Genomic DNA, 25,189 nt, shown 5'->3' on the forward strand with positions numbered 1-25,189 from the left:
TGTTATATGCAGGTATATAAAAATACAGAGGTATGAGACCATAGATATAATAGGTATAAGACATTTCCATGTAAATCATATTCAAATGTAGAAACTATTCACATATCTCATAATCATAAAGATGGTTTCCTTTATTGAGCAGAATCCATACATATACACATTTTTCAGCAGCCAAACAAAAAAATAAATGTCAGTTTATTTAAAATAAATGAATGAGTAAGAATAAAACATTTTATATAAAACAAATACCAGTAATAATATTGATCAAATAAACAATGAGTAAAAAATAAAATAAACAGTTCATGATTGCTTACCACAGAACTTAATCCCGACGTGTTTTTTTACGTATTGCGTCATCTGTGTGGGCGTGGCTCCCGGCGTGAGCAGCTCGGGTCGTCTGCTGACAACAACATGCGTCGTAGGCGGACAGAGGGGGGACTCGCGACTGTCGCCAGCCAAGTGACGGCGGAGACGGTTAACCAGCCATAACGACAGGGTCAACTTAGAAACTACAGTTGTCTGAACACAAGTTTTAAGGTTTTCTGACAGTTAAAATAAAATCGTCCAGCGACGTCACGCTGTATCTCACTGAGGGTGTCCGGTTTCTCAGTTTGAGGGATTGCAATGCCCTCTGACTTTATCTCCCTTTTCAGCGGGGACCTCGACCTGAATTCTCCCACATCCTTGTACTCAAAAGGTAATAATAACAGCTCTTATATTTTGTCCTGTCTGTCGCTCTTGTTTAAGTTTCTACACTGTTATTGTAGTTTATGAATGTGTTTGTGTAACTTAGCCACCTACCTGTGTTTTTGGTCGTAACTGTAAATGTGGTGGCGCTCGTGCCCCCCCTCAGTGTCATTCATCGATGAAACGCGTCCTGTCACATGCCTGCTGATAATACTCTGGAGTTAAGTTTTCATATCTCTGTACATAGATGCACATCTATGTCACATCACGTTGTCCTTCAGCTTTCTCACATGGTTTTGTTTCCTGGAGCAAAGTGAAGTAGTTTTTATTTGGGATATTTGTTTTCCTTCGAACTGAAGCCCTCAGCAGCTGCATGTACACCGGTCAGACCAGTTTACTAAGTGAACTGTCTATTTTCTGTGGGTTGTTTGAATAGGCCATCGGTGCCCCAACCCGCCACCCTGAGTTACCTCACATGCACTACACTGCCCCTGAGAGTGGCGTTAGTGGGCCTATAAACATTAACTGTGTCATCGTCAGTATCTATCAGGTAGAATAACTGACCTGAACTCACGAGAGCAGGTGTAAGTCTGAAGAAAGAATCCAGAGGATTGTGAGTATTGTAGCATGCATATTCACAGAAAGCGTTCATAATATGAAAGAGTTTATCCATTAAATAATTTCCACTCAGACACTTATATGGAAATATGCTCATTTGTATCATACCAGCAGTAGGAAAAGTGAAAAAAAACCCTCCAAAACTGTTTTATTAAGTTAGATACAGATATGTTTTTAGATAACAATGTCTACCTTCGTAGTTAGTACATCCGTCATGACAGTGTGCATAGCTAGCAACTGGAGTATTGAAGCAATATCAATATTTGAGTTGGAAAAAAAAAAGAATCAGGTGATAAATAAATCACAATATAAATAAACTTTTGAAAAATAATCCCTTAAATATGGTTACTAAAGATTTGTGACCAAGATACTGTATGTACTGAGCTGGATACATTTATGGATGAGAAAGTAACTTAACTACACACTTTTACATTACTGCAAACATATCTTTGGCATTTACATACTGAAATTGTTATTCATCAGCTGATATATGTATAAGCTGATTCCAACAGCAGCCAATTTATCATTCAGGCCAATTATTACTGTAAGTACGAGTGAGCACACAAGTTCTCAGTTACACAATTTCTTTTTAAGGGTCTGTTCACTCAATGACCCAAAAAACAACAACAAACAAACAAAAAACACATTTTCTAGATACCACCAAGTTGTATCTAGACTCTTAATAACTGAGGTTTTAAGATACAATGGAGGTGAATGGAATTTAATTTGTGGCGCTCAAAGCGTCAGCATTTTTAAAAACTCAGCAGTAACTGTTCTTTCCATAAACAATCCCAGTTTTTTTGGGTAATTCACAGTTGATATTTTTTCAACAGCAACAGAAGTTTACTTTAAAGAGGGTCATCTCTTATGCTTCCATTAAGAAAACTGAAAATAAGGAGAAGATACAAAAGGGGTGTTGATTACGCTACGGATCAGCCAGAACCCGTTGATGTATTAAAAACAAACAAAAACACTGCCAATGTTATTTTTATAATCCTCTGGTCACCTGGATTTTTTTTTCTGTCTAATTTTTACCCCACAATATTAAAAACAATTATTAAAATGTTCACTGATTCAATCACTGATTAAAACAACTAAAAAGTAGAGAGCCCCGATCCTACAATAGTATTTAGAGGAATTGAGATCCATTGGTAAAGTAAAATAATTTCACTTTTTGAATTAACTGATTGGAGAAAAAGGAAAAAATAAAGCTTATTATTTTTCTAAGATCAGTTTTGACTCACGATATTATTTATTGATTCATGCAGTTTTACTTTTGACTCATCAGAAAGCCTGTTACACAGTATACTTTCATAAGTTCTTGTGCACCCTATAAATCAGCTGAAATTCCTTTGAGATGAGATCTAGACTAACTGTAACTTGTTCTTCAACCTTGTTTGCGTACTAATCCCACTATTGTGTATTCGTGTCAATACCGTTAACTCGGCTGTGTGCGAGCAGTGAAGCTAGTTTTGCATCTTGCCAACAAGGCCAACTACCGCCCCCCCCCTGCTCTGTAGGATGGCCCTTTTGGTTGAAAAGAAAACTCCCATTCATCATTTAATTCCTCAAATCCTCAGTACTGACAAGTTATACACTGCACCTGGATTATTCTCTATTGTGGACATAATATAAAGTAGATTATAGCATTATTTCTGCTTATATATTGGGTTGTTTTGTCAGTTAGGCTGTTTTTCAGAAAGCTACAGCTAAACCACAATGAGGAATACATATTTTTAGCATGCGAGTAGTCCAGGGAATACCAAGGAAAAACACAACACTGTGACAATGGCACTCAGGACAGGAATGCTAGTCATACTACCTTTTGTGGTAAAGGACTGCAGGTTAATGGATGTCATAAAATGTCTTCCCACCACTTTCACATCAAAAGTGAAGAATGTTATGGCTTTCCCATAAATTCTATCAAACCCGGTTAACAATTGTAAGACCACAGATCTCGACATAGTTTTGTTTTTTTTAGATTGACACCCACCAAAGCCTGGTCAATCATTAACTCTCTGGCTGCTCTGTGTGTAAACCTGGGCTTAAATAGCACTCTATTAATATTGACTCTGCTGTGTTAAGCAAACTTAGCGGCATGAGCTTAAAAATACTTGATTGCCTAGAAAGCTTGTTGATATCTGATGAAAGAAAAAATACTGTAGAGGGAAAATGTCTGAAAAAAATGAAAAGTGTATTTAAAGTTCATAAATGTGCTGTTGCATTAGGTTAGTGTCTTTTCTATCATAAACACATCAATAGGTGGACTCTTGACATTATTAACTCACGACTCAGTGGTCTTGTGAAGTTGCGATCATTGTAAACATCATGGTTTAGAGATGTTTAGTGTTATGTAGTCATCCAGAACTTTCTTTACAGTGTCTTAATGTGTTTAACATCATCACCAACCAGTTAGTTGGTTGGTTAGCTGGTATAGCTTTGCTCGGTTGTTAATAGTACCTCACTTCATGTAGGGTCCTAGATGTTCACCACAAGCCTTTGGTTCTGGCTCTCAGGCTCCTCGGTCATCTACGAATACTGTACTTGGGTTTTGTCAAGTTCGTCATCAGGTCCATCTGTCTGCAATGCCTCTATGTAGTTCCTCAACTCTCTTGCTACCTCTTCTGGAGGTGCTAAGCCCAGGCCAAGGAAGAGATGCACGAGTATCATGGCGCTTTTTCTCCACAAGAACTTTTATTTAACCTTTTTAGGATCTCAGGAGCTTTACCTGCATTTTGATTGAAGGAACCTACAGTTTTGGTTCCTGGACCCACAAAGTCCTTGCTCCTGAGGTAGTATTCTTCATGGCCCAGGAAGTATTGAGGTGGGGTTTGCAGTATTGTATGATCTCTAATGATGATACTGTGATGATCTAATGATACTGGATATAAATTTCTCCTATATTCAGTTTTAGGATTAAGTGTTGATAGGTTCATTGCATGTGTGTCTTGACAAAAACAAATGTAGTGATGCAAATTACTCACTCCTTACCTTCTTTTAAATCTCTTTGATTAATCATTAACACTAACCAAACCTCAATAAAAAAGACTAATCAGGCTCAGGTCAAAATATGTCAATATACCTCCTCTGGTATTTACTGCACACTTTTTTTCCCTCATGAATGTTTTAAAAGTGATTTCTGCTACAATTTGTTCATCTTATTCATATCTAGATTAGATCCTGAGCCTCCCATTTGTTGTTCTACTATTTTTACACTCATTAAATATTTTGCTTTGCAAACAAAAAGCTAATGTCAGCAATTTTAGGATATATGGAAAAAATAGTAAAATAGCCCACAAATATCAGTAAAATATGCTACAAAATATGAGTAAAATATCCGACAAAATATACTGTAAAATCTTTTATTTTTATTATAATACTATGAGTATTTTTTTAATGCCACAATTACTGTCACTTGATATCCTTGATTTACTTTAGTGATACGTACACTGCTATTTTGGTGATATTAGTACATTGTGTGTCAACATTTATGGATGTTATGTGCCTTACCAGAAGAGACACAACATCTTTGGACCATGAAAGATATATATTTTGAACATGCACTGTGACAGTTTTGTATGTACTATATAGTGCACTTTTATAGATGTTATGATCCGCAATGCAGTTAACAGTAAACCATTTTAAGTTAGCAGGTCAATTGTGTTCATGAAATGGAAGCAGATCTTTGCTTACCCTGAAGCAGCCACAAACACGTATCAGCTCTTGAATGGAGTTTATTTCTGGGTAAATGTTGCTGTGGAGCAGGGTATTCCTTTAGAAAAACTACAGTGTACAAAGTGGAACAAGAAGCTGTATATCTTGAAGCAGCATTTTATGCTGTTTCTGGTTTATTTCTGTGTGTCAAGCTGAATTTCTGCTTCTCCATGAAAGTGTTTCAGTGATTCCACTGTGGTGTCTCTGGCATAAGGATTGATTTATAGTCCAGCATTGGATTTCTATTAATTAATCTGTTGATGATGTTGTCTTCACAAGTCAAAATGGAGAGAGAAAGATGTGTTTTCAGATTCAGCTGGTGGTTTAGTCTCTTCCTAGTCTGAAGGAGGAGTGTTGGAGGCCATGATGCCTAATGCTTTGGCTTCCAATCATCTTGTGGAAGATTTCTCACACTCTTCTGTGAAAAGCCCAAAGCACCTGTGAGATCTAACATCCACCCCTTGTGTTTCTCTCCAGAGCAAGATGATTCTGAACGAAGACATTAAATATTAAGTGCGGTGACTTTTGGCTGGCAGGAGTCTTTCCATTGGCAGATGAGAAGCAGCAGTTAAGGTGTCAAGAGCTCATAACTAGGCTGTACAAATTGTGTTACATGCTGCCAGGGTATTTCCTGGCTCAAATGAGGGGAAAGGTGGCCCGTAAAGGGTGACCTATTGAATTAATATTTTCCTATACCAAATCCTAAGCACATGTGTGAGGCCCCATCTGCCTACCTGCCTATAGGGAGCACTGGCGATGACGGAAATAATCTTATATCTATAGAAACAAACAAAAAAGATAGTGATTTGGTGTTAAAACATGCTTAAATGATAAGATTGGTTTACAGTGTAGTCAAATATCAATTTTCTTCACAGATCACTTAATTTACCAACCAAACCAGAACACCAGCTTCATGTAATCCAATATACCAGCCTTACAATAAACCCTCCCTCTGTGAAGCTTATCATATTTAGTTTTTGTTGAGACTGTGCCAGAGAGCTGTTGATTCAACTCTTTGGTCTTTTTGAAGGCTGAATGTTTTGGTTGTGTATTGTTTGATTATAATATATTAAAACAAGCTTCAAATTGAAACTAGTTGACCTTTAACACCTGTACTCTGACTCTCCCATCATCCCCTTCTATCTGAGAGAAGAGCCACAAAGGCCGTATAGGAAGGATAGATGGATGGGTCTACGAAACATCAGACTTTGACATAGGAGACTGCTGTTTGTTTCCTGTTTCCAACCAGCAGTCAATGTTGTTGTGTTTTTTTGTATGACCACAATCATTTTCTAACCTTAACCACATGTTTATTATTGTAACCATGACGACGAAGGTCCCTTAACCACAATGAAATAGTAATTTTAACCCAAACCACAATTGTTCCTTAAACCTAACCCAGTGGTTTTTCTGTGTAAACCTAACCAAAACTTAACCATAGTGTTGTTACGTCATAAAACAGAATTATTTTTACAAGGATTTGTAACGGTTTTGGAAGACACAGACAAATTATGTCGTCCTGTCAATACAGGCGTTGGATCAGGAAACGCTTCTATGTGTCGTATGTAGAGGGGATGGACAAATTACATATGTTGTTGTTTAATTTGGAGGACTTGCAGTTTGTTTGGTCAACAGTCCAAAATCTAGATATATTCAATTTTCTGCAATGCAAGACAAAGAAAAGCAGAAAATGTTCACATTTGAGAACCTGGAACCATCAAATGTTTGCCATTTTTGCTTGGAAAATGACCAGTCCAACATTAATTAATTATCAAAATAGTCCCCAATGATTTTCCTGTCAATCAACTAATTGATTAACCGATTAATAGCTGCAGCTCTAATGGCATGCATTTCTACTCTTTTCAACTCTTACTACTCTTGGGTCTAATTATCCTCAGGTCCCTTTCAGTTTAGGTTTAATTTATTTATTTTTTTAATACATTTTCTGCACATTGGGTTTGGAAAAGCTTTCCACAGGTCAGTTTCGGACTCGTTTCAAATGTTGGACCCGTGAAGATCTCTACATTGAAAGTCCCATGTCAGTTCATTTTTAGTCACTTCATTTGTGTCCCACTACCACACTAAGCACAGTGAAAAATGCCCTCAGGTTTTCTATTCCTCCTGCTGTGGATGTTTTGAGACACTGTATAGCCACAGTCACTTCGTGGTTTCAAAGACCTGATCCAGATTTATGTGTTCAACATTGTTGGTTTTCTGTAGAGGGTGAGACTGTCTTTGTTGAGTCTGTTCCTGCCTTTTATACTGTTCAACCTGTCACGTCACAAGGTATTTCATGACCTTCAGAAATGATGTCAAACAGTCCATCCTACAGTCTAACACTTGTGAGATCTCAATATCCTGTGTATTAATTTATTTTTTCTGAGTCATCTGCTGCTTCCTTGGCAGACTGGCAGGGTTGTAATGAATGGATGCACCGGACTGGGCGATTTCCCCCTGCATCCTGTCATTGTTGGTATTCTTTCTTGCTTTCTTTATTGAAGTGACACTTAAGGGTTTGGCTACTGAGAGAGATTCCTGGTAGTGTGGTGGATGACACGTTAATTGTAGCAGAGGAATTATCTGTTCAGTTGAAAGCAGAAGTAGCACCAATATCTGTATTGTTTAGAAAAAGGAAGACGGCAGTGAAGGGGACGCTAACCAACTGTCTCATGTACCTACACACAACACTTTTATCTGGACAGAGGTTAGGCTTTGTAGAACTCATTCATACTTCATTTGTCAATGTATCTACTTAACAAACACTGATCGAGAAGCATCAACCAACACCATCTGTATTTGTTACGTTTGTTCTTAATGTTAATATATGATTTTCTGACTTTGGCACCCCCAGTGGTAGTATAAAAAAATACTCTGCCCTTCCCCACATCTGACCAGGGATCAAGGAAGATAAACATCTGAAAGCAACACATAGACTGGACCGATATTCACTTGGATTGTCTCATTTTTCTACAAACCAGAACATATACCATCAGAATCATTCGAAAGATGATATAATTACATAACAATTCTACATTTCCTGTATGGGATTTTTATTAATACTCAACCTAAAAAGTTTGAGGATGCCTCTGACTACTTGTGCTGCTGTTGGTAATAAATGGATTGAAACTCATTGTTGGTGAGAAGTTAAAAGGACTCAACCATGAAAATGAAGGACTGTCGCTGAAGAAGGCATTGCCGAAACGTCTTTGCATTTTCCTGTGCTGAATTTTGACATTGAAAACTAAATAAAAGGAACAATCGAACTGATTTGGGTGTGCAAATCCTTTTTGTACTTTTTGGACTCTGACTTTGGTGGCACGCAGCCCAGCTCTCTTTTTTGTTGGTTGAGCATGATGTTTTTTTCTTCTACTTTATTAATACTGAGCCCCCTATTGTTCCATCTAATTCACAGAATTAAAGATGTATTTCACTCTCATTGAGTTCTGAAACTAGATCTACGTTTGTTAGATGAAAAAGAATCTTACGGGTATAATATGAGTTTTATAAGGATATAATGCTTGGAAACAATTAAGAAAAACAGACCTATGTATATATGTTGGTTTTCATGTTAAACTCGAATCAGACTCGAGTCAAAAGGTAAATCCCAACCTAAAAAAATCTAGAGCATGACAGCTGGTCACAAGGCCGCTAACTGCATGTTTTTTATGAAATCTTTAAACATTCATTAGCTACTGGAGGTCTTCTTAGCTCCTGACTACATTATAGTCCTTTTAACCTTGTGTAAAGTTGCCCTTCCACAGTTTAATTTAAAATGAAATGTTTGCTTCTAGCCCCCACACACAGTTGAATCCCTTGCCTCAGGACAAGTCAAGTCAAGGTGAACTGGGTCTCTCCTGAATAGCTTTACATACTGTGCATATATGTAGATTATTGTTGTCCCTTATGTCCTTTTTTTACCCATCTTGGTTGCCAAAGTCTCTTTTAATATCACTCACTGAAGTCAGGCACTGTAACTTTTTACTGCTTCAGAAACTAATAATTATTGTTCATTTTAATCATTAATTAATTCATTGTATCAGTCATTTTAATAGTAATAATGACATTACATTATCTCCCTCTTTTCACTCCTTCATGTATCAGAGTTTGACAAAGAGGGAGTTTTTTGACGAGTTAAATAAGACATCATCAGCAGAAATGATAATGTTCATCTCTCACCGTCTCTGCAAGCCGCAACCTGCTCAATTAGAAATAAAACGTTTTCTCTCTTCATGCTTCTCTTCAAAAGCATTCTTTTGGGGGCATTTTTACTTAGATGACATGCACATCCATATACAAGTAGTCTGGATCAAAGGCTGCTCACTTACAGAAAAAATAAAATTAAACTGCACATCTTATAGGCTAGCTGCTCTTAAAATTACATTTTTATTGCAGCAGTGGTGTCTTGAGCTGTGGTTTTGCCTGACTGATCAGTAGACTTTCCAAATCCTAATTAGTCTTAACACCAAATCTTTTTAAGTAATTAATATCTGAAGGAGTAGGCTCAGTCTAGCTCTGGAAGGTGAGCTTGAAAGACACATTGTCATAAATCTGGAAAATGGCAAGTCTTAAAGAAATAAAATTTAGGAAATTAGGACATAAAGACTGTACAGTATGTATAAGCTCTAAAGCAGCAGGTTAGGGTTTTGCCAGGCCTTGTTTAAAGCTGTGATTGTTTTGAAAAGCCTTCTCATTTAACACATTTTTTGGCGTTAGGTTTCTTGTCCTACATTCTTATGCTCTACTGTTCTATTGTGAATTTCTGAGTGCCTCAAGACTCAAACAGACCTTCCCAGTGTACGCGAAATGTTGATCCAATGCCAGCTATTTTATCTGTTTATTCCCACTTTATCAAGAGAGTCAACAGCTTCCATCAGAAATCAGTCCAGAAGGTTTCCAAAAGTAGACCTCTGTGCCACAAGCTATTTTTAAGTCATGTTCACTGTGATTGTAGTTCATACACTTTGGTTTGTACAGATTAAACAAACAAAATATAACACGTCAATTACTGAGCTTTAGAGGTGCTGGTATGCTGATTCTGTTACCTTTGAACATAGGCTAGCAGTTTCCCCCTGTTTCCAGTCTTTGTGCTAAGCTAAGCTAACCAGCTGCTGGCTGTCGCTTCATATTTACTTTACAGACATAAGAGTGGTTATTGAACTTCTCATCTAACACTTGGCAAGAAAGTGAGTAATCGTATTTCCCAAAAGGTTGAACTATTTCTTTAACTGGCTATAGGCTTAAGTATTTTCCAGCATTTCTTTAACTTAATCATTAACTAATTAACTAACTATTTTGCAGACTGTGAGTAGCTAATAAATTCAGTTTTGCTATGAGTCCTCACCAGGCTCAGACTAAATGCAGTTAGCATGGGTAGCTTGGTGATGTCACACTGTCATTGAGTGTATGTGTGCGGTATTGCTAAAGGCTCTTCCTGTTGCCTCAGCACAGTTTTCCTGTGGACATGCCACATGCCTGTGTTGGCACACCAAACGTTTAGTTGAACAATTCTATTATACTGTAGATTGTTAATATTTGTGTGTGTGTGTGTGTGTGTGTGTGTAGTCACCTCGGTTTTCAGATGAAAACAGGCAGTCTCCAGAGGAACTTCTTATCACCAGTTAGGCCTGACTTCATTGGAAGCGTTGTGTAGAAGTTTAGCACATTCCAGTATGTGTCTAAGTATGGCATTTTTTGGCGAGTGTGCATGTGTGTGATCTTGCGTTTGTGTGTTGTCCTCTGTAAATAGTTTGAATTCCACTGCTCTCTGAAGTCACGCTTTCAAGTTAAGCTCGGACTGTTTCATCTTTTTGAGTCCGCTGGTAAGCACAGAGCCAAAGGTAGATGTGTTGTCGAACATTATTCTCTGCCAGAATTTGACTGTATTTTTCCCAGTTGTATTCACTCCCAAATAACATACAGTAACACTGACTACATTGCACTGCTGCAGCTGGGTGGTTTGGCCCTCACAGGAGCCTCAGTGGGCTGTTTTGTAAAGTCAGGATAGTGGTGGGTGTTTGTTGAAAGCAAGTCATGTAAACTGAATGCTTGGAGGTCGTTCCTGGTCACTTCAGGATTAACTGGACTGAAAGATCTACATGCCACAAAGCCTGGTGTGACACAAATGGCTTAGCCTGATCTCAAGCCTGGCTGACCTTCACTTTTTCAAATGAATGTGTAGAAAGAATAAAATATATGAGACTTTTTCAGAAAGCTGTCAGAACTCAAAGATTATTAAGATTGCTGGGAGTAATAGCCAAAATAGAAAATGTTTACATTTCTGGCAAAAGTAAAAACAAATATTTTATCATTGTTACTACTAGTCTTTTTATTTGGGATTGACCTAATTAACAGCTGCAGCCATAAATTCTTCACTATAGCTGCTACAATATGAACACATATTTTTAAGGGCAGCTGATATAAAATATCTATGGTTTCCACCAAACTTTGACGTCTCATTTGTTTTTGGCCTAAAATATATATTTAAAATACAGCCATTCTTTGCTGTGGTGTTTCTGTACCCTGAGTTGTAGGCTTACGTGGAGCTTGAACCAGGTCCAATGTAAATTTGCAGATAGACCTTCTACATAACCAAGGTCCATATCAAATGAAGATGCAGGTCAGGGACTATAAACTGATATTGTGAGCAGTTTTTTTATCTGTATACTTTTCCTTTCTTTTTTTCACAGTGATCCAGTAGATTCACTTTTTCCGAGTATACTGGTCGACAATCACCGGCTTAAGCAGCCTTCGCTGTTTGGACAGTAAGACCAGCACAAGGTGTTTAAGGCTAGAAAGATGCTCAAGGTAGAAATATTGGCATATTGTCAATCTAATATTATTATCTAAATAGTTTTGAAGATGATATCATAATATGCACTGATCATTCTCTGTTCCTGACTAAAAATTCTTCTCCTCTCCATCTTCTGACATGCATTCCTTGGGGTCGGGGGTTGCCTATACTACTGTAGCTCTGACTAATATTCATCGCGTACAGGAGCATCACACTGGCGCAATAACTGTCATTTCACATGTCCTCTGTACTCTAGTGAGGTAATTCTCGTCTCTTTCCTCATCAGGCGAACATTTTCTCAAATACAATGATTGTGTCACGATCCTTCCTGGATGCACTAACTGGTTAAATACAATGATAATATCTCCAGTTATAATGGCTGCTATTGTGCAGTACGCTGTAAAGTAACCACTTTAGGACTTTTCTTTCAACATCATTGAGTCATTATGTATAATAATTTTGTATTTATTAGTGACAGGCACTGCAGTCAAAATGAAAGTTGTGTGACCTGTATTCCACTTAGTTGATATTATTATGTTATTAGGTAATGTGGAGTGAAAATGTAGATCAAACTCTTAAGCTGTGGAAAAATGCAGTGTGCTGTAAATTGAGCTCTATTTATTACTTAAATTATGACTTTTCCGCTATCAACCTTCATTATCTGTATTGACCTATAGTAAAATGATGTAAAATCCTCTATGCCTCAGATAATCTGCTTTGAAAATGACTCATAAGTCTTGACTTCCTAAGATTGTGATGAACTGTTACAACAGATGTTGATTACTTACGGCTAACATGGCTGTATGATAAGGGTTCACAACTCATGTCTAAAAAATGCAACAGTAATGAATGACTCGTCATGATGAAATGCATGAATTCATATATGAAATATCAAGAAATCATGTGGCTCAATATTAACAAATGATCAAGGTATGTTTAGGTTAATATAGTATTCATTTATGAACATTAAAGATACCCTCTCTGGTTTTGTAAAGCATCCAGTAGTGGCCCCATAAAGCATCAACAGAGAGCTGAGAGGAAATTTGTGGATGTTGGTGGGTGTTTTAACAAAATCAGGGAGCGTTGCATTGGGAGCATTACAGGCAGGTCATGCATTAATTAACATGCCATCACATTATCTGCAATTGGCTTTGTCAGTGGACAAATGCTTCTCTGTTCATAACTGCTGTTAACATCTGCCACCTGTCATTGAAAAAATTGTTTCTGATCTCAGAAGTAAGGCCTACTGGATGTTTTTACTTCATCGCACATGTGCTCACCCCGCCTCCCCATCATTCATGCTTACATCATGTTACATCACTTTTACAATATGCATACTTCTTTGACAAGTTTGTTCCAGCTTGTAAATGTATACTCAGTTGCCAGTTTATTAGGTACACCTAGCTAAAACAAACAAAAAAAACCAACAGCCCTGCAACAAATCCTACCTTTCCTACCTCCTGAAGGTTATAATGTTCAGTTTTTGTTGATTCAACTTTATGGTCATTTTTGAGGCTGCAGTCTGTGGTTCTGTTGAATTGTATTGCGTTATACTGAGAGGTGCTTCTAATATTTAGTCTACCTTCATTGATACTGCAAATGTAACCAAACTAACCTCAATATTGAAATATGTTGATCTAATGGGATGGCATTTTGGGGAGGAATTTTTGAGGATTTTTAGAAAGAAAGTCATTGGTAATGTAGATATGACAATCAGCTCGATAAGTCACATAAGCTCAAGTTTGAGTCACTTAATGCTGCATTTAAGACCAGAAGAACATAAATGTAAGTTACATTACAATACTGGGGTATTTAAAATTCCAGGTGATATCGACCACATATAATAATAATATAATAATAATAAAAATGATATGAATCATATATCAGCCAATATTTATTTTTAACATAAACATTTATAATAAGAATCCCTTAGATTGTATAATTTAAGAACAGTGACCAGAGCAGGACATTTTGCAGTTGAATAATAAACTTGTCACTTCACACATTTATCGGCCAAGCTCTAATGATCATATTTGGTTCAAACCGAGGCCCGTCTTGCATCCTTCTTGCTTGGCGAAGGTAAGCTCTGTGCCGCCAGCTACATTAATGAATGTATGACCTAAATGTGAATGAATTTATAACTTCATTATCCATAAAGTGTTAAGTAATTACTCAATTACAATAAAAAAAACAACTAATTTTGTGACTTGATTATTTATTAAACCAGAGTTGTAATGTATCATACACTATTTCTTGAGTCATGCAATAGCTATACATTAATTAAGCGTGAGTGGCAAACTCATATTTTAAAGTGTATTATTTGGTTGTGCTATCCCTTAGTAGTGGTTGGTGACAAATAGGATAATATGTGGTGACATTTTACAAAGATGATTCAGATTTTTTGCCAATTTGTGTAATATCCTGCATTGTTAATGCCCAGTTCTCTAATTTTCTCCACATTATCTCACAAGAGACGCAACCACTCAAAAGACTAGTCCCCTGATCTGTGTTGCTATGGAGTCCCTGGCAGCCTTCATGTAGGCTTGGCTGTAAACATTTCAGGGTTGTTGTACATGGTTTGCTGCAGGTGCCAGCCCCTTCAGTTCTTTTCCCTCACTGCTTGGATTAATGTTCAAATGTACTGACAAGGTGAGCTTAATCTTATCTTCCCCATCACTTCTTGTTCAGTAGTATTCCACCAAGTTCAATAATATAATATCTACCTTGTGTATCTCTGTAGCCTGAATTTTTCAACATAAATAGGTTATTCTATTGCTTCATTTCTGCTTGACAGGATTCCACATGACAATACAGCTAACCTGTTGAGCAAGTTGAAGTACAGAAAAGGGTCTGGGAGCACAATAAACAAGACAGAGAGAGAGAGAGACGTAGGTGGAGTGGAGGAGGGGGACAGAAGGGGAGTTAAATCAGTCACTCAGCCAAAAAACCAGTGCCACGCCCCAGGTGCCAGGGCTAGTAAGAGCAAGCAGCAGGAATGTGAGGGAAATGAATGGGAGTGTAAGTCCTGCCATTCACATGGTGAGTGCTTTCTTTTTTCACCTTTAGCCTGCACTTCTTACCATATAAACATATCACAAGGTATGGTGAGGGTATAAAGAGCAAAAATATTTGACTGCTCCAAAAATGTCTAACTTTATTCAGGATTTCTGACATGGAACTTGGATTTTAAGAGTATGTGATTTGTTAGTTATCCTTCTGTTTACACTGAACATGAGTATAAGCTAAATTTGTGGAACAGTTAATGAGGGTAGCCACATTTAAGTTCAGTTCATATTTATCAAAATGTATTAATAGCATGAGCATACCTGATCAAAACTAACCACATCAGCATGGTGTCTGTCAGTGTGAACATTTTTGGTCAGGCTTTAATCTGTTATTATGATGATCACAGATGGACAGAAAATGAAAGGTTTTCCTCAGTGGTCTGCACAACACGACTGCAGTCTTAAGTTAAAATCAAAACATCACGTGGCGTGTGAGTCAGAACGGTTTATTTCCCAGCAAACTAGTCTGACCTTTTTCATTTTTTTTATTTTCTCCTGTGTGAAAGGGACAGTGTTTTGTCATGTGTAAATAAAGAATTGCACTCTGTCTGCTTATGAGGAAACAAATATGCAGCAAAATAAGAATTTGTTTCAGTCTTTAAAAATGTCAAGGGACTGTGGAAACACTTTGAACAGGCCAGCCAGTGATTCGAGTCCGCTGCTCTGAGAGAAGAGTGCATATTTTCTGTCTGTGCGGTTGGCAATCTGTTTACTGGAAGGGTTGCTCACTCGGAGCACATGTTCCTGCATGTGCAGTCAGTCAGTGAGCCCCGAGAAGACTGTAGAGTTAAAGTGTAAATGCAGGGGGCAGAGAATGTGTTTTTGTGGAGGTGGTGGGGGGCATTTGTGTGCATGTGCATGCATGTGTGTCTTTGATTTTGTTTGGAGAACTTAGCAAATAACCAGCAAAACCACACTAGAATCCTGTGTGTGTGTGTGTGTGTGTGTGTGTGTGTGTGTGTGTGTGTGTGTGTGTGTGTTCAGTGTGAGTTATATGAGTTTGCTGAGTCCAGATTTAAGCTCCCTTTCTGGGAACCAGCATTCCCTGCTCTTCTAAAGCGAGCTGTAAGAGACTGGAGGGCTTTGGGAATGAAGAGGCATGGGCTGGTTTCAGTATGTCCCAGGTTTGTCTATTGTACACAGCGAGTGGTAACAATGGGAGGGTTAAGTATCTGATATACACACCGAACCCTGGGACTCAGCTGCAAGTAATTAAAGCTGGCAGTTGGCAGAGAAGAGAGTCAGGCGACTGTAATGGCCGCTCTTAGTTCATACCATAATATTTGGATGTTGAATCAGGCTGCTAGTAAAAGTGTTGTCATGCTGTTGACCCAAGGCTTTCTCCCCTCCCCATGTCCTGTTGGCCCTGAGGGAGGCATAGAGAGGAGAGAAAAAGGCTTTGTACAACCCTGCTGTTGTTTGTAATGAGATCTGCTGTTTATTTGGTATGCTCCAGCTTTTGCTTTTACCTCAATGATCTTGTCATTTTGTGCTTTTTTTCCCATTTGGTTTGGTCCTCCTCAGGGTGTATTCAGAGCCCCGAGTTACCATTTTAGCTTTAGTGAAATAGACAATCTTCCAACAAAAGAAGACGTAGCTTAGATATTAGCTTTCCACCTCCTTGTTTAAGGAAAGCTTGCTAGGGTTAACAAAAATATCATAAATTGGGCTGCAACTAATGATTATTTTCATTATCGATTAATCTGCAGATTCTTTTTTGATTTATTGGCTAATCGTTTGGTATTAAAAGGTGAGAAAATGTTCACCACATTTCCCCTGAGTCCGAAAAGATGTCATCGCTTGTCTTGTTTTGTCAGACCAACAGTCCAAAACCCAAATATATGATATATATAATATATCCTGTATATATGGGTGACGTCAGTGCCAGGTTTTGGCAAGGAAAAGAAGAATGTGGGGAATAAAAAAATCTCTGGATCTGCTACATCGATTTTGCTTCTTTTTTTTTTGCTGTCCATCTTGAGTCTGACAATGTTGACAAGAGTGCACTGCTAAACTGGACTATCATGTGGTGCGGCAGAAGGTCATTGTTTGTAACAAGTAAAGATGGATCTTTAGAATTAAGTTAAAAGTCCTGATCAAAATCATCATCTCTTCACATTTATTGCCACTCTAATGTCATTTTTTTTTTTAATTCCTCTTGGTTTTCAGAATCTATCAACAAACTAATCGTGCATTGGGCTTTTGTTTTCTTTAAATTAATGCTACATCTTGGAGAGGACAGGCAACAGTGCGGCATGATTCTTGATAGGTGCAGCCGGCAGCAGAGTTTGTAAGAGAGGTGTAAACCTGTTAGTCATCTGAGGCTGGAATTAACATGCATTTCCCATAGTTGTAACTCTGTATTGTGGGTATTACCTTGTCTTTTGTCAGATTTGTTGCCAACCAGGTTGCAGATATGTTCTTAAAATTCTAAAAGTTGGGATGCTAAATTGATGTACACCTCTGTATCACTCATTACAACATCAACATGAAATCAAATTACATAGAGAAACTGTATTTCTGAGAAAAGCAGGACTCAAAACATGTCTACAATATTTCACCAACAAAAGCTGTCGAGTTCCTGTTAATATGTCACCTTATCATCCATTTTATTTATGCCCCCTTCGTCTCTCAACAGAATCAGCGTATGACCTTCTTCCTAGAGAGCTACAGTTGCCTTCCTCCACTCAGCAGAACCCAAAGGTCATGAGTCAAAAGAGCGGCGGAGAGGCAGGGCCTCCGCCTTCAGCTGCTCTAGCATCAGGTAGGATCCTGTTCCTCTTATCTTTATTTATCCTCTGCGAGCAGGACTGATCATGCACCACCCCAAAAAACACAACTCATGTTACAGTCTGTACCTGTTGGCAAACAAACACCTGCATATGACAAGAAGCCCATCAGACAAACAGCCTGCTGCACTGTGTTCCTCTCATGTCAGTCCAAAAGGGGAAAAAAAATGACTGCTTAACAAGGGAAGTTATGTCATTGGCGTTAAATCAACTGAACATGTCTGCTATCTGTACCTGCTGGCAGACTGTGAAATATTTGGTCGAGGGGATTGTCGTTGTGAATACTTGTGATCTACTGTATGTTGTCTCTTGCAACAACAAAGTGTTGAAATGTAGGTCATGTATCGCAGGTTTAGATAGTATTTCGAGCCCTCTGCCTTTTCCCTAACTGTTTTTGTGATACAGACAGACTATAAAATAGATGAATGGTTTAAACCGTACACAGTACCCAGTAATGATGAGAGAGCCCAACAAAGCTTATTGTTTCATGGTGTTTCATACTCAGCACAAAATACTTAACTTTTTTAGAGAATTAGGAAGCTTTGATTGGCTGTAATCACATTGTTGACCATTCTGCACTTCCAAGGTAGAGCTGTTGTTCACAGGAGAAAATCATATTGGCAGAGAAACACAGAAGTACAGAAATTAGACGTACTGTTACTGGCTAATTACTGCACAATTTAAGCTTTATTTCTATAGGAAATCAATAACATCTTGATCACTATGCGTTCAGTGTGGACAGATGGAAAAGGGTCACTTGCAACTTTTAAAACACTTTGGTTTGGTGCACTTTCGGTGAACCAGAGATGTTTTGTTAGATGTGTGATGATAAGACAGTATTTCATTTAAACAGATCTTTTACCTCATTGGAAAAAGTTACGCTCTTCAATGAAATGAGAATTTTTAATTTTCTTTAGTCCCAATTCACCTCTGAAAATTCCCAAATGGCCAGCAGAGGAATAGGTAAAAAATGTTTGGTCACTATAATAAAATTTGAAACAAATTTGACATTTAGACTGTACTTCACTGTAGCTGCTTTGCTCTGCTCCGCATTGAAGCGTCACGGCTTTAGAGTGAGTTTCGGTAAATTCCTATGGACTTCAGCGCTCCATTACAGCCACTTGCAGGTGAAGTATATTTTACTTTACATGGAACTATATGTTTTATTTAAAACTGCCCATAACATCATCTGGCTCTTTTTTCTTGTTTAGTTTTTTTGTTGTAAAAAGATAGGGGTTTTAACAGACTTCACAGTGACCTCGCTTTTAATTTCAGCGTTTAGCAGAACAGTATTATATTTTTATTTTGGCATTTGCAGCACTGTTTTTGCTGTTTTGAAATCTTTCATGGCGCTTATGTAGTGAGTTGCGTATAAGAGAGGGTAAACGCTCGTAACCCACCTCTCAACATCTGTAATAGCACTGGACATCCGACAGTATTTGTTCATAGATTAGGGGTGCTATTGTATGTTTTTGGTTTATGATTATATATGTCTCTGTGTTTTGATACTTGCTCAAAATGACACTACTTCCATACGTTTTATTTGTCTTTTTTTCTTTCCGACTGTGTTTTGCAAACTAATGAGTCACCAAACAATCCAGAATGTCAACAACAGTCTAACTCCTTTTTACAATCTGCAACTTAACCAGACTTTTCCCCACTCTTCATCTAGTTCATTGTAACTATTTGAATGCTTTTGAAATTACAGTGTACGTCAGCATGCTGGAGCAACATTTTCTGACAAACAAACTACCCTGTGTTATTTATTTATTTATTTTTTAAAATCTGAATACATTTTTACTGTTCAGCTCTTATTGCTCATTCGCTGTCTCATTTTTATATTCCAGGAAGTTCCCTCTGAAGCAGGGAGTGTCTGCATATAAAATGGTCTGCAGTTCTCTGCTTCATAGGTCAGAAGCTTGTTTATTTTGTCTCTGTGGCTACGTTCAGTCCCACCGAAATGAACTTTTGTAGCAAAAGAAAAAAAATTTAAAATATAAGCTCCAATAATTGGCATGCATCACATTGTACATATTACTGTTTTGAACTTCCCGCTCCATTTCACTATTTTGGCTCATTAGTCCAACATAAACAAAATGCTAATAATAATGATAAATTAAGTTATTAAATTTTTTTTTGTTGCAGTTAATTTATGCACAAGCATTTTTAGTCTCTTCTCAAATTTTTAAATAAGGGGGACTGCTCACCTCTCATCTCTTCTTTGGCCCTTTTAGTCACCCTTATACTGCGCTTCACATACTGTACAATTACAAATCCTCAGATATCATCAGCACCAGAGACACACACACGTAAGATCCAATGAAAAAAGGGAAATTATAATTGGATGAATAAATAAATACAAACAAAAGCAAAAAATAAACAATCATGAACAAAATTTAGCTGCTTAAATGGGACTGCTAGCCAACACTGGTTGGGATGCCTTTATTCACTGTCTAATTATTTGCACTGTAGATGCCATGTCCTCTTCTATGACCTTGGAAGGCCCCCGCAGTGCTTTTTCCACCTCTTCCAGTTCCGCCATGCATTCCAGTACTTCAGCCAGTGACCAGAACCCAGTTCACAGCAACAATGTTGACCCAGAGGACACCAGGAGTAGCAGAGTGGTACCAGAGGTTGTCGGAGCAGAAGGTGGGAATGGTAACGGCAGCAGTGGTGGTAACGGCAGGGGTAGCAGTGAGCTAGGAGGAGGAAGGGGTGCAACATCCCAGGAGGCCCAGCCACATCACCAGATGACCCCATCTAAGCGCCGCACCGTACTGAACATCTCTCCACCCCCACAAGACCTGCTTGATGACAGCCGTATGTCCTGCCAGGATGAAGCATCCCTGGACTCCGAGCAGAGTAGCATCTGGATGGATGACTCTCTCTCCAACTTCAGTATCATGAGCACTGTCTCTTACAATGACAATACAGAGGTGCCACGGAAGTCCCGCAAACGTACCCCTCGCCAGAGGCCTGGTCCTAAGTCTGTGCCTGCAGGGGAAGCCAGTATGGACGTGTTTGATGCAGACAGTGCCAAAGGTCCACACTTTGTCCTGTCACAGCTTGGCCCTGACAACAAGACTGGACCAAAAGGAAGGTTTGTGTAACCCTTGGATGTAGTTAGTTTGAAATACTTTAACTGAGATTGACCCGTTAGATTCTAATGGCCACATCACGCCCCCCCCTCTACATCTCATGAAGTTGTCAAAGGAGGCTATGGTTATGTACAGATGGGTGGAGAATGGTAAAACCAAGGTAAAACCAACATTAAGTGTCTTAGCAAAATGTTAGGCCTCCACAAGCTTCCAGGTCAAAGTCTCTTCCAGTCGCTCTACTAGAGGGATGAACACCATTCTTCCAAAATATATTCTACAGCTGCAACCATTAGTCGACGAATCACTTAGTCGATAGACAGAAAATTAATCAGCAATTGTTTTCATACTGCATTAATCGTTTTTCAAGCAAAATGCCAAAAAACCTGTGGTTCCAGTTCAATTAGAATCAGATCTGTTAACTGCAAAAGCTATAACGTATGATTGGCATCATTTTGCTATTTTATATATATATATATATCCATACTCATCAAACCATTCAGTAAAGCCTCCCTGTATGGAAGTATCTGCATTTAAGTTATTTGTCACCCATCAGTGACCAAAAAACAGAATGACTCCTCTTATTGTAGGAAGTTGTTTACTGAGTAGTTAATTGACCTTTAATTTATTTAATATTCTCCCAGTGGTAGTTGCACAGTTAAGTAGGTAGTCAGCCTTTAGGGCCTTCTGGATAATCTCATACAATCTCATCCTGGCTGTCAGAATAGGTATTATTAGGAAATGGCACAATGCACAACAAATTGAAATCTTCATCAAACTACTCTGCCTCTAAATTTCCCACCACACTTTGACTGAAGAAGAGCGGTTAGATCAGAGGGGAGGGAGGGGCAGGATACTGAAGTACAAACAATGGTCAGCCACAGTGAATCACAGAGCCTCTTTCAAAGACCTAGAATAAGCAGAGCAGATTAAATAAACAGATAACTCTGAACGCTTTAAGAGCTGAGGATAGAATATGCTTGGTTGATGGAGGGCCTGTTAACTCTGCATTGCTCAGAGCACCATGGGGGGTGGGAGGGTCCTGAACAAAAAGGACAGGGTCATAATCTGTCAAAGCAAGTTCCAGACATTCTTTGCTTTTTCCACCACAATACCAGAATATGCCAGCTAGGTTGCACGAACTGAAATAAAATTGCTAGAACAAATTAGAATTAGAAGTGATCTGCCGGTGTCTCTGTCAAAACTGTCTTTGTTGCAGCTCTGATGATCCTCAGACAACTAAACAGAAAGGAGGAACTCTTTTGATGCAATACCCACAGAAGAGTGAGGGGAAGGAGCTGAAGATCCTCGTCCAGCCTGAGACTCAGCACCGAGCCCGCTATCTGACCGAAGGCAGCAGAGGGTCAGTGAAGGACCGCACTCAGCAGGGCTTCCCTACTGTAAAGGTATCTGTCAAACCCCTGACACAGCCTCTGTAATGACTTTTCTGCTATAGTATGCCTTTGTTTAAGGTTAGTTAATGATTTGGTTATTGCCAGAGGCTTTGAAATATGTGTGTGTGTGTGTGTAAGATTTGCTATTATTAGAGCCATAGGAGCAGTGGGGCAAAGAAATGTTGTTGAAAATGTGTTTGAGATGGAAGAGTAAAGGTCATTGTGTGTCAAAAAGTGGAAAGAGCCTTCTTCTGCAGAGACTTAATATGCTCGTTAGGGATGTCCCAATCAAGGTTTGGTGGGTTTTTGCCCCCAAACAGAGTCTGTTAATACTCATTGCCTGCCAATACCAGGTCTAATCCAGTATTTGTTTTATATCTGCTCTGAATTATTGTTTCCTATTATATTTTCCTAACGTTTTATAGTGTTTTGTATTATATATGTGGAGAGAGGAGTGTCATTGTAGAACTGTTGCATCAGAAAGATTTGGACTGGATTTGAAGAGCCCCGCTTCATCCCCAGCATGAATGAAGTACTGAAGTACTCGTGGAGTGTACAAATTGAAAAGGGTTTGTCAGCTGACCATGACAGCACTCATCAAGTTTTATGACAATCTGCTCATTAGATTTTGATATTTCTTGTGTACAATTGGATCCGGATGGTGGTGTGAGGAAAGGTCTGGTAGTCAGTAATACTTTATGAAACTGCAATCTCTCCCCGTCATTCACCACTCTAGACCATCGATTAACTTACAGGAATCCAAGTGTCCAATCGAAGAATCCTAGTGGAGACTAAGGAAGATGAAGAAGAGTCTCAACAGAGTGAGTTAAGAGCCAGACCAGAGACACTGTCTAGTGTTTGATCATTAATTTGGTCAGTTTGTTGTTGATGTTAGCCCAGGAGGTGATCTGGAGATGAATCTGGGCACAAAGCAGTGTGAGTTCTGCTGGATCAGTTACGGGCTTGTTTGTACTGCCAGGGCTCGTGAAGAGTAGGCGGACCCAGATGCAGAACACGGGCATGTCAGAAATAAAAGGTAACAGCTGAAGATGACAAACAGGTAGGCTTTTAAAAGGCTGACTAGATTGCACAAGAAGATGGGCTGATAAACACGCTAAGACTAATTGGGGAAGGCGCTGTAAATGAGCAGGACACATGAAGCTTAACTGCTGGATAAGAACAATTAAGCTTGTCAAGCAAGGCAAATGCCCACTTTGTTAGCATCTGCAAAACAAAAGGAGAAAACGTGAAGGGACAAAGGAACAGGTTCAGTCGCAGGAGCTGCTATGACAGGACATTATAACACAGGGCAGGATAGAAAATGATCTGATCTTTACCATGTCACATGGCACATGTCTTGATTAAGCTATGAAAATTAGCATAGCAATCAATTAGCAATCATATTTTTGCCTTCCTAATTTGGTTTAAAAAAAATTATAATGCATATAATGCTTGTCCTTTTTTTTTTTTTTTTTTTTTTTTACTTACACAGCTGGAGGGACTGAATGAGCCAGTGGTTTTGCAGGTGTTTGTGGGCAACGATACTGGCCGTGTGAAGCCTCATGGATTTTACCAAGCTTGCAGGGTGACCGGCCGCAACACCACAGCCTGCAAAGAGGTGGACATTGATGGCACAACCGTCATCGAGGTGTCCCTTGATCCAAGCACCAGCATGGCACTAGCGTATGTACTTTCTTGAGATTGAAATTGGGTCGTTTTTGTGATAAATGTTACTCCAATAAAGAATTTTACTTTAATATGTTAAACCACAAATGGAGCCCCTTTTTTGAGAGCAAGTGTTGCTTTTTTGTACTCGGTTGTACTTCACAGATAACTCAGACCAAATGCTGAATAAAGCGACTGCATAATGGATGCACATGTGAGCTGTAAGGTAGATTGATCCCCTTGGGGAATCAGTTGTCGTAATTAGACGGTGGGGTATTTAGTGTTGTAAAGTTTGTTGTTTTAAATGTAAGTTTTCCATGCTAACATTGTCTCTCTGTACAGGGTAGACTGTGTTGGGATCTTGAAGCTCCGCAATGCCGACGTCGAGGCTCGCATCGGTGTGGCGGGGTCGAAGAAGAAGAGCACACGCGCTCGGCTGGTGTTTCGGGTCAACATCCCTCGTCCAGATGGTTCGGTGCTCACATTACAGACCCCCTCATCTCCAATCCTGTGCAGTAAGTCAGTCTCCTCGTGTTTGTGGAAATGCTATCAATGGTTGAAACATTGAAAGTGTTAAATCGTAGATATTTGCAAATAAATGGATTCTATAGATTGTTGCTTAGATTCTGGTGTATTATTTCACTATATTAAACCAGTTTCAAAAGTGGCAAAACAAACAGTTGACCTGTAACCTACTTAGTTAATAATTACCATTATAAACTGAGCTATTTTCTTCTCTTTTTACAGAAGAGGTCCTGTTTGTAAAGTTTAATATACCCTGAGGTCAGGAGACTGTTGTCTTTTGATGTCCGCAATTGGAGACAATGTGTAAAGATCTCCTCAGATTCAAGTGTTATTTGATAATGCGTACAGTATGAGGGTGTGGTTGGTTTCATAAACAGGAAAGACGCTTAGGGCCATGAGAAGGTTTCTGAGTAAGGATTTGGGAGATCTGCTTTGAGAGAGACAGGGGAGAAAGAGAAGGAAAGGACGAAACAATAGAGGTGTGTGGACTTCTATTGTTTACACAGAGCCAGCATGCAATCCAGGGAAATATCTTTCCACAAAACAAAAAAATAGTAATCTCTCTTGGCATCTGAGGGTGTGTGTGTGTGTGTGTGTGTGTGTGTGTGTGTGTGTGTGTGTGTGTGTGTGTGTGTGTGTGGTGCAGAGTGGTGAAAAAGTTTGTGAAATGTGTTAGAGGAAAAGGGGAGTGGTTTTGAGCTTCAAAAGAGGTTGTTCAAAGTTCTTTTTGCCAGTGAGAAATAGCCAGTATTTTAGTTGTCTTTGTTCAGGACATCTGAAAACGTATCTGAAAAGTCTTAAAAATCATTGAATTCAGTTTCCTTCAGGGAGTTCCTGTTTCAGGGAA

General features: G+C 38.8%; 1 protein-coding gene across 10 annotated transcripts in view; it reads left to right on the forward strand.

The window, feature by feature from the left end:
- The first annotated feature begins 359 nt into the window (after positions 1–359).
- The window catches only part of nfat5b (nuclear factor of activated T cells 5b), a 36,414-nt gene continuing 11,584 nt past the window's right edge, over positions 360–25,189 (forward strand). For 2 of the 10 annotated variants that reach the window (XM_044198913.1, XM_044198997.1), the window contains exons 1-6: positions 360–697; positions 17,513–17,638; positions 20,136–20,763; positions 21,978–22,164; positions 23,645–23,835; positions 24,160–24,332. In XM_044198913.1, the coding sequence (XP_044054848.1) occupies positions 625–697; positions 17,513–17,638; positions 20,136–20,763; positions 21,978–22,164; positions 23,645–23,835; positions 24,160–24,332 (1,378 nt within the window). In that variant the 5' untranslated portion in view covers positions 360–624. Of the gene's footprint in view, positions 698–11,705; positions 11,824–14,588; positions 14,849–17,506; positions 17,639–19,510; positions 19,574–20,135; positions 20,764–21,977; positions 22,165–23,644; positions 23,836–24,159; positions 24,333–25,189 lie in introns of those variants that run through there. The other 8 variants (XM_044199077.1, XM_044199165.1, XM_044199423.1 and 5 more) reach the window with 6 other exon arrangements.

The sequence above is a fragment of the Siniperca chuatsi genome, linkage group LG1, assembly GCF_020085105.1.
Source record: "Siniperca chuatsi isolate FFG_IHB_CAS linkage group LG1, ASM2008510v1, whole genome shotgun sequence".
NCBI classification, from domain to species: Eukaryota; Metazoa; Chordata; class Actinopteri; order Centrarchiformes; family Sinipercidae; genus Siniperca; species Siniperca chuatsi.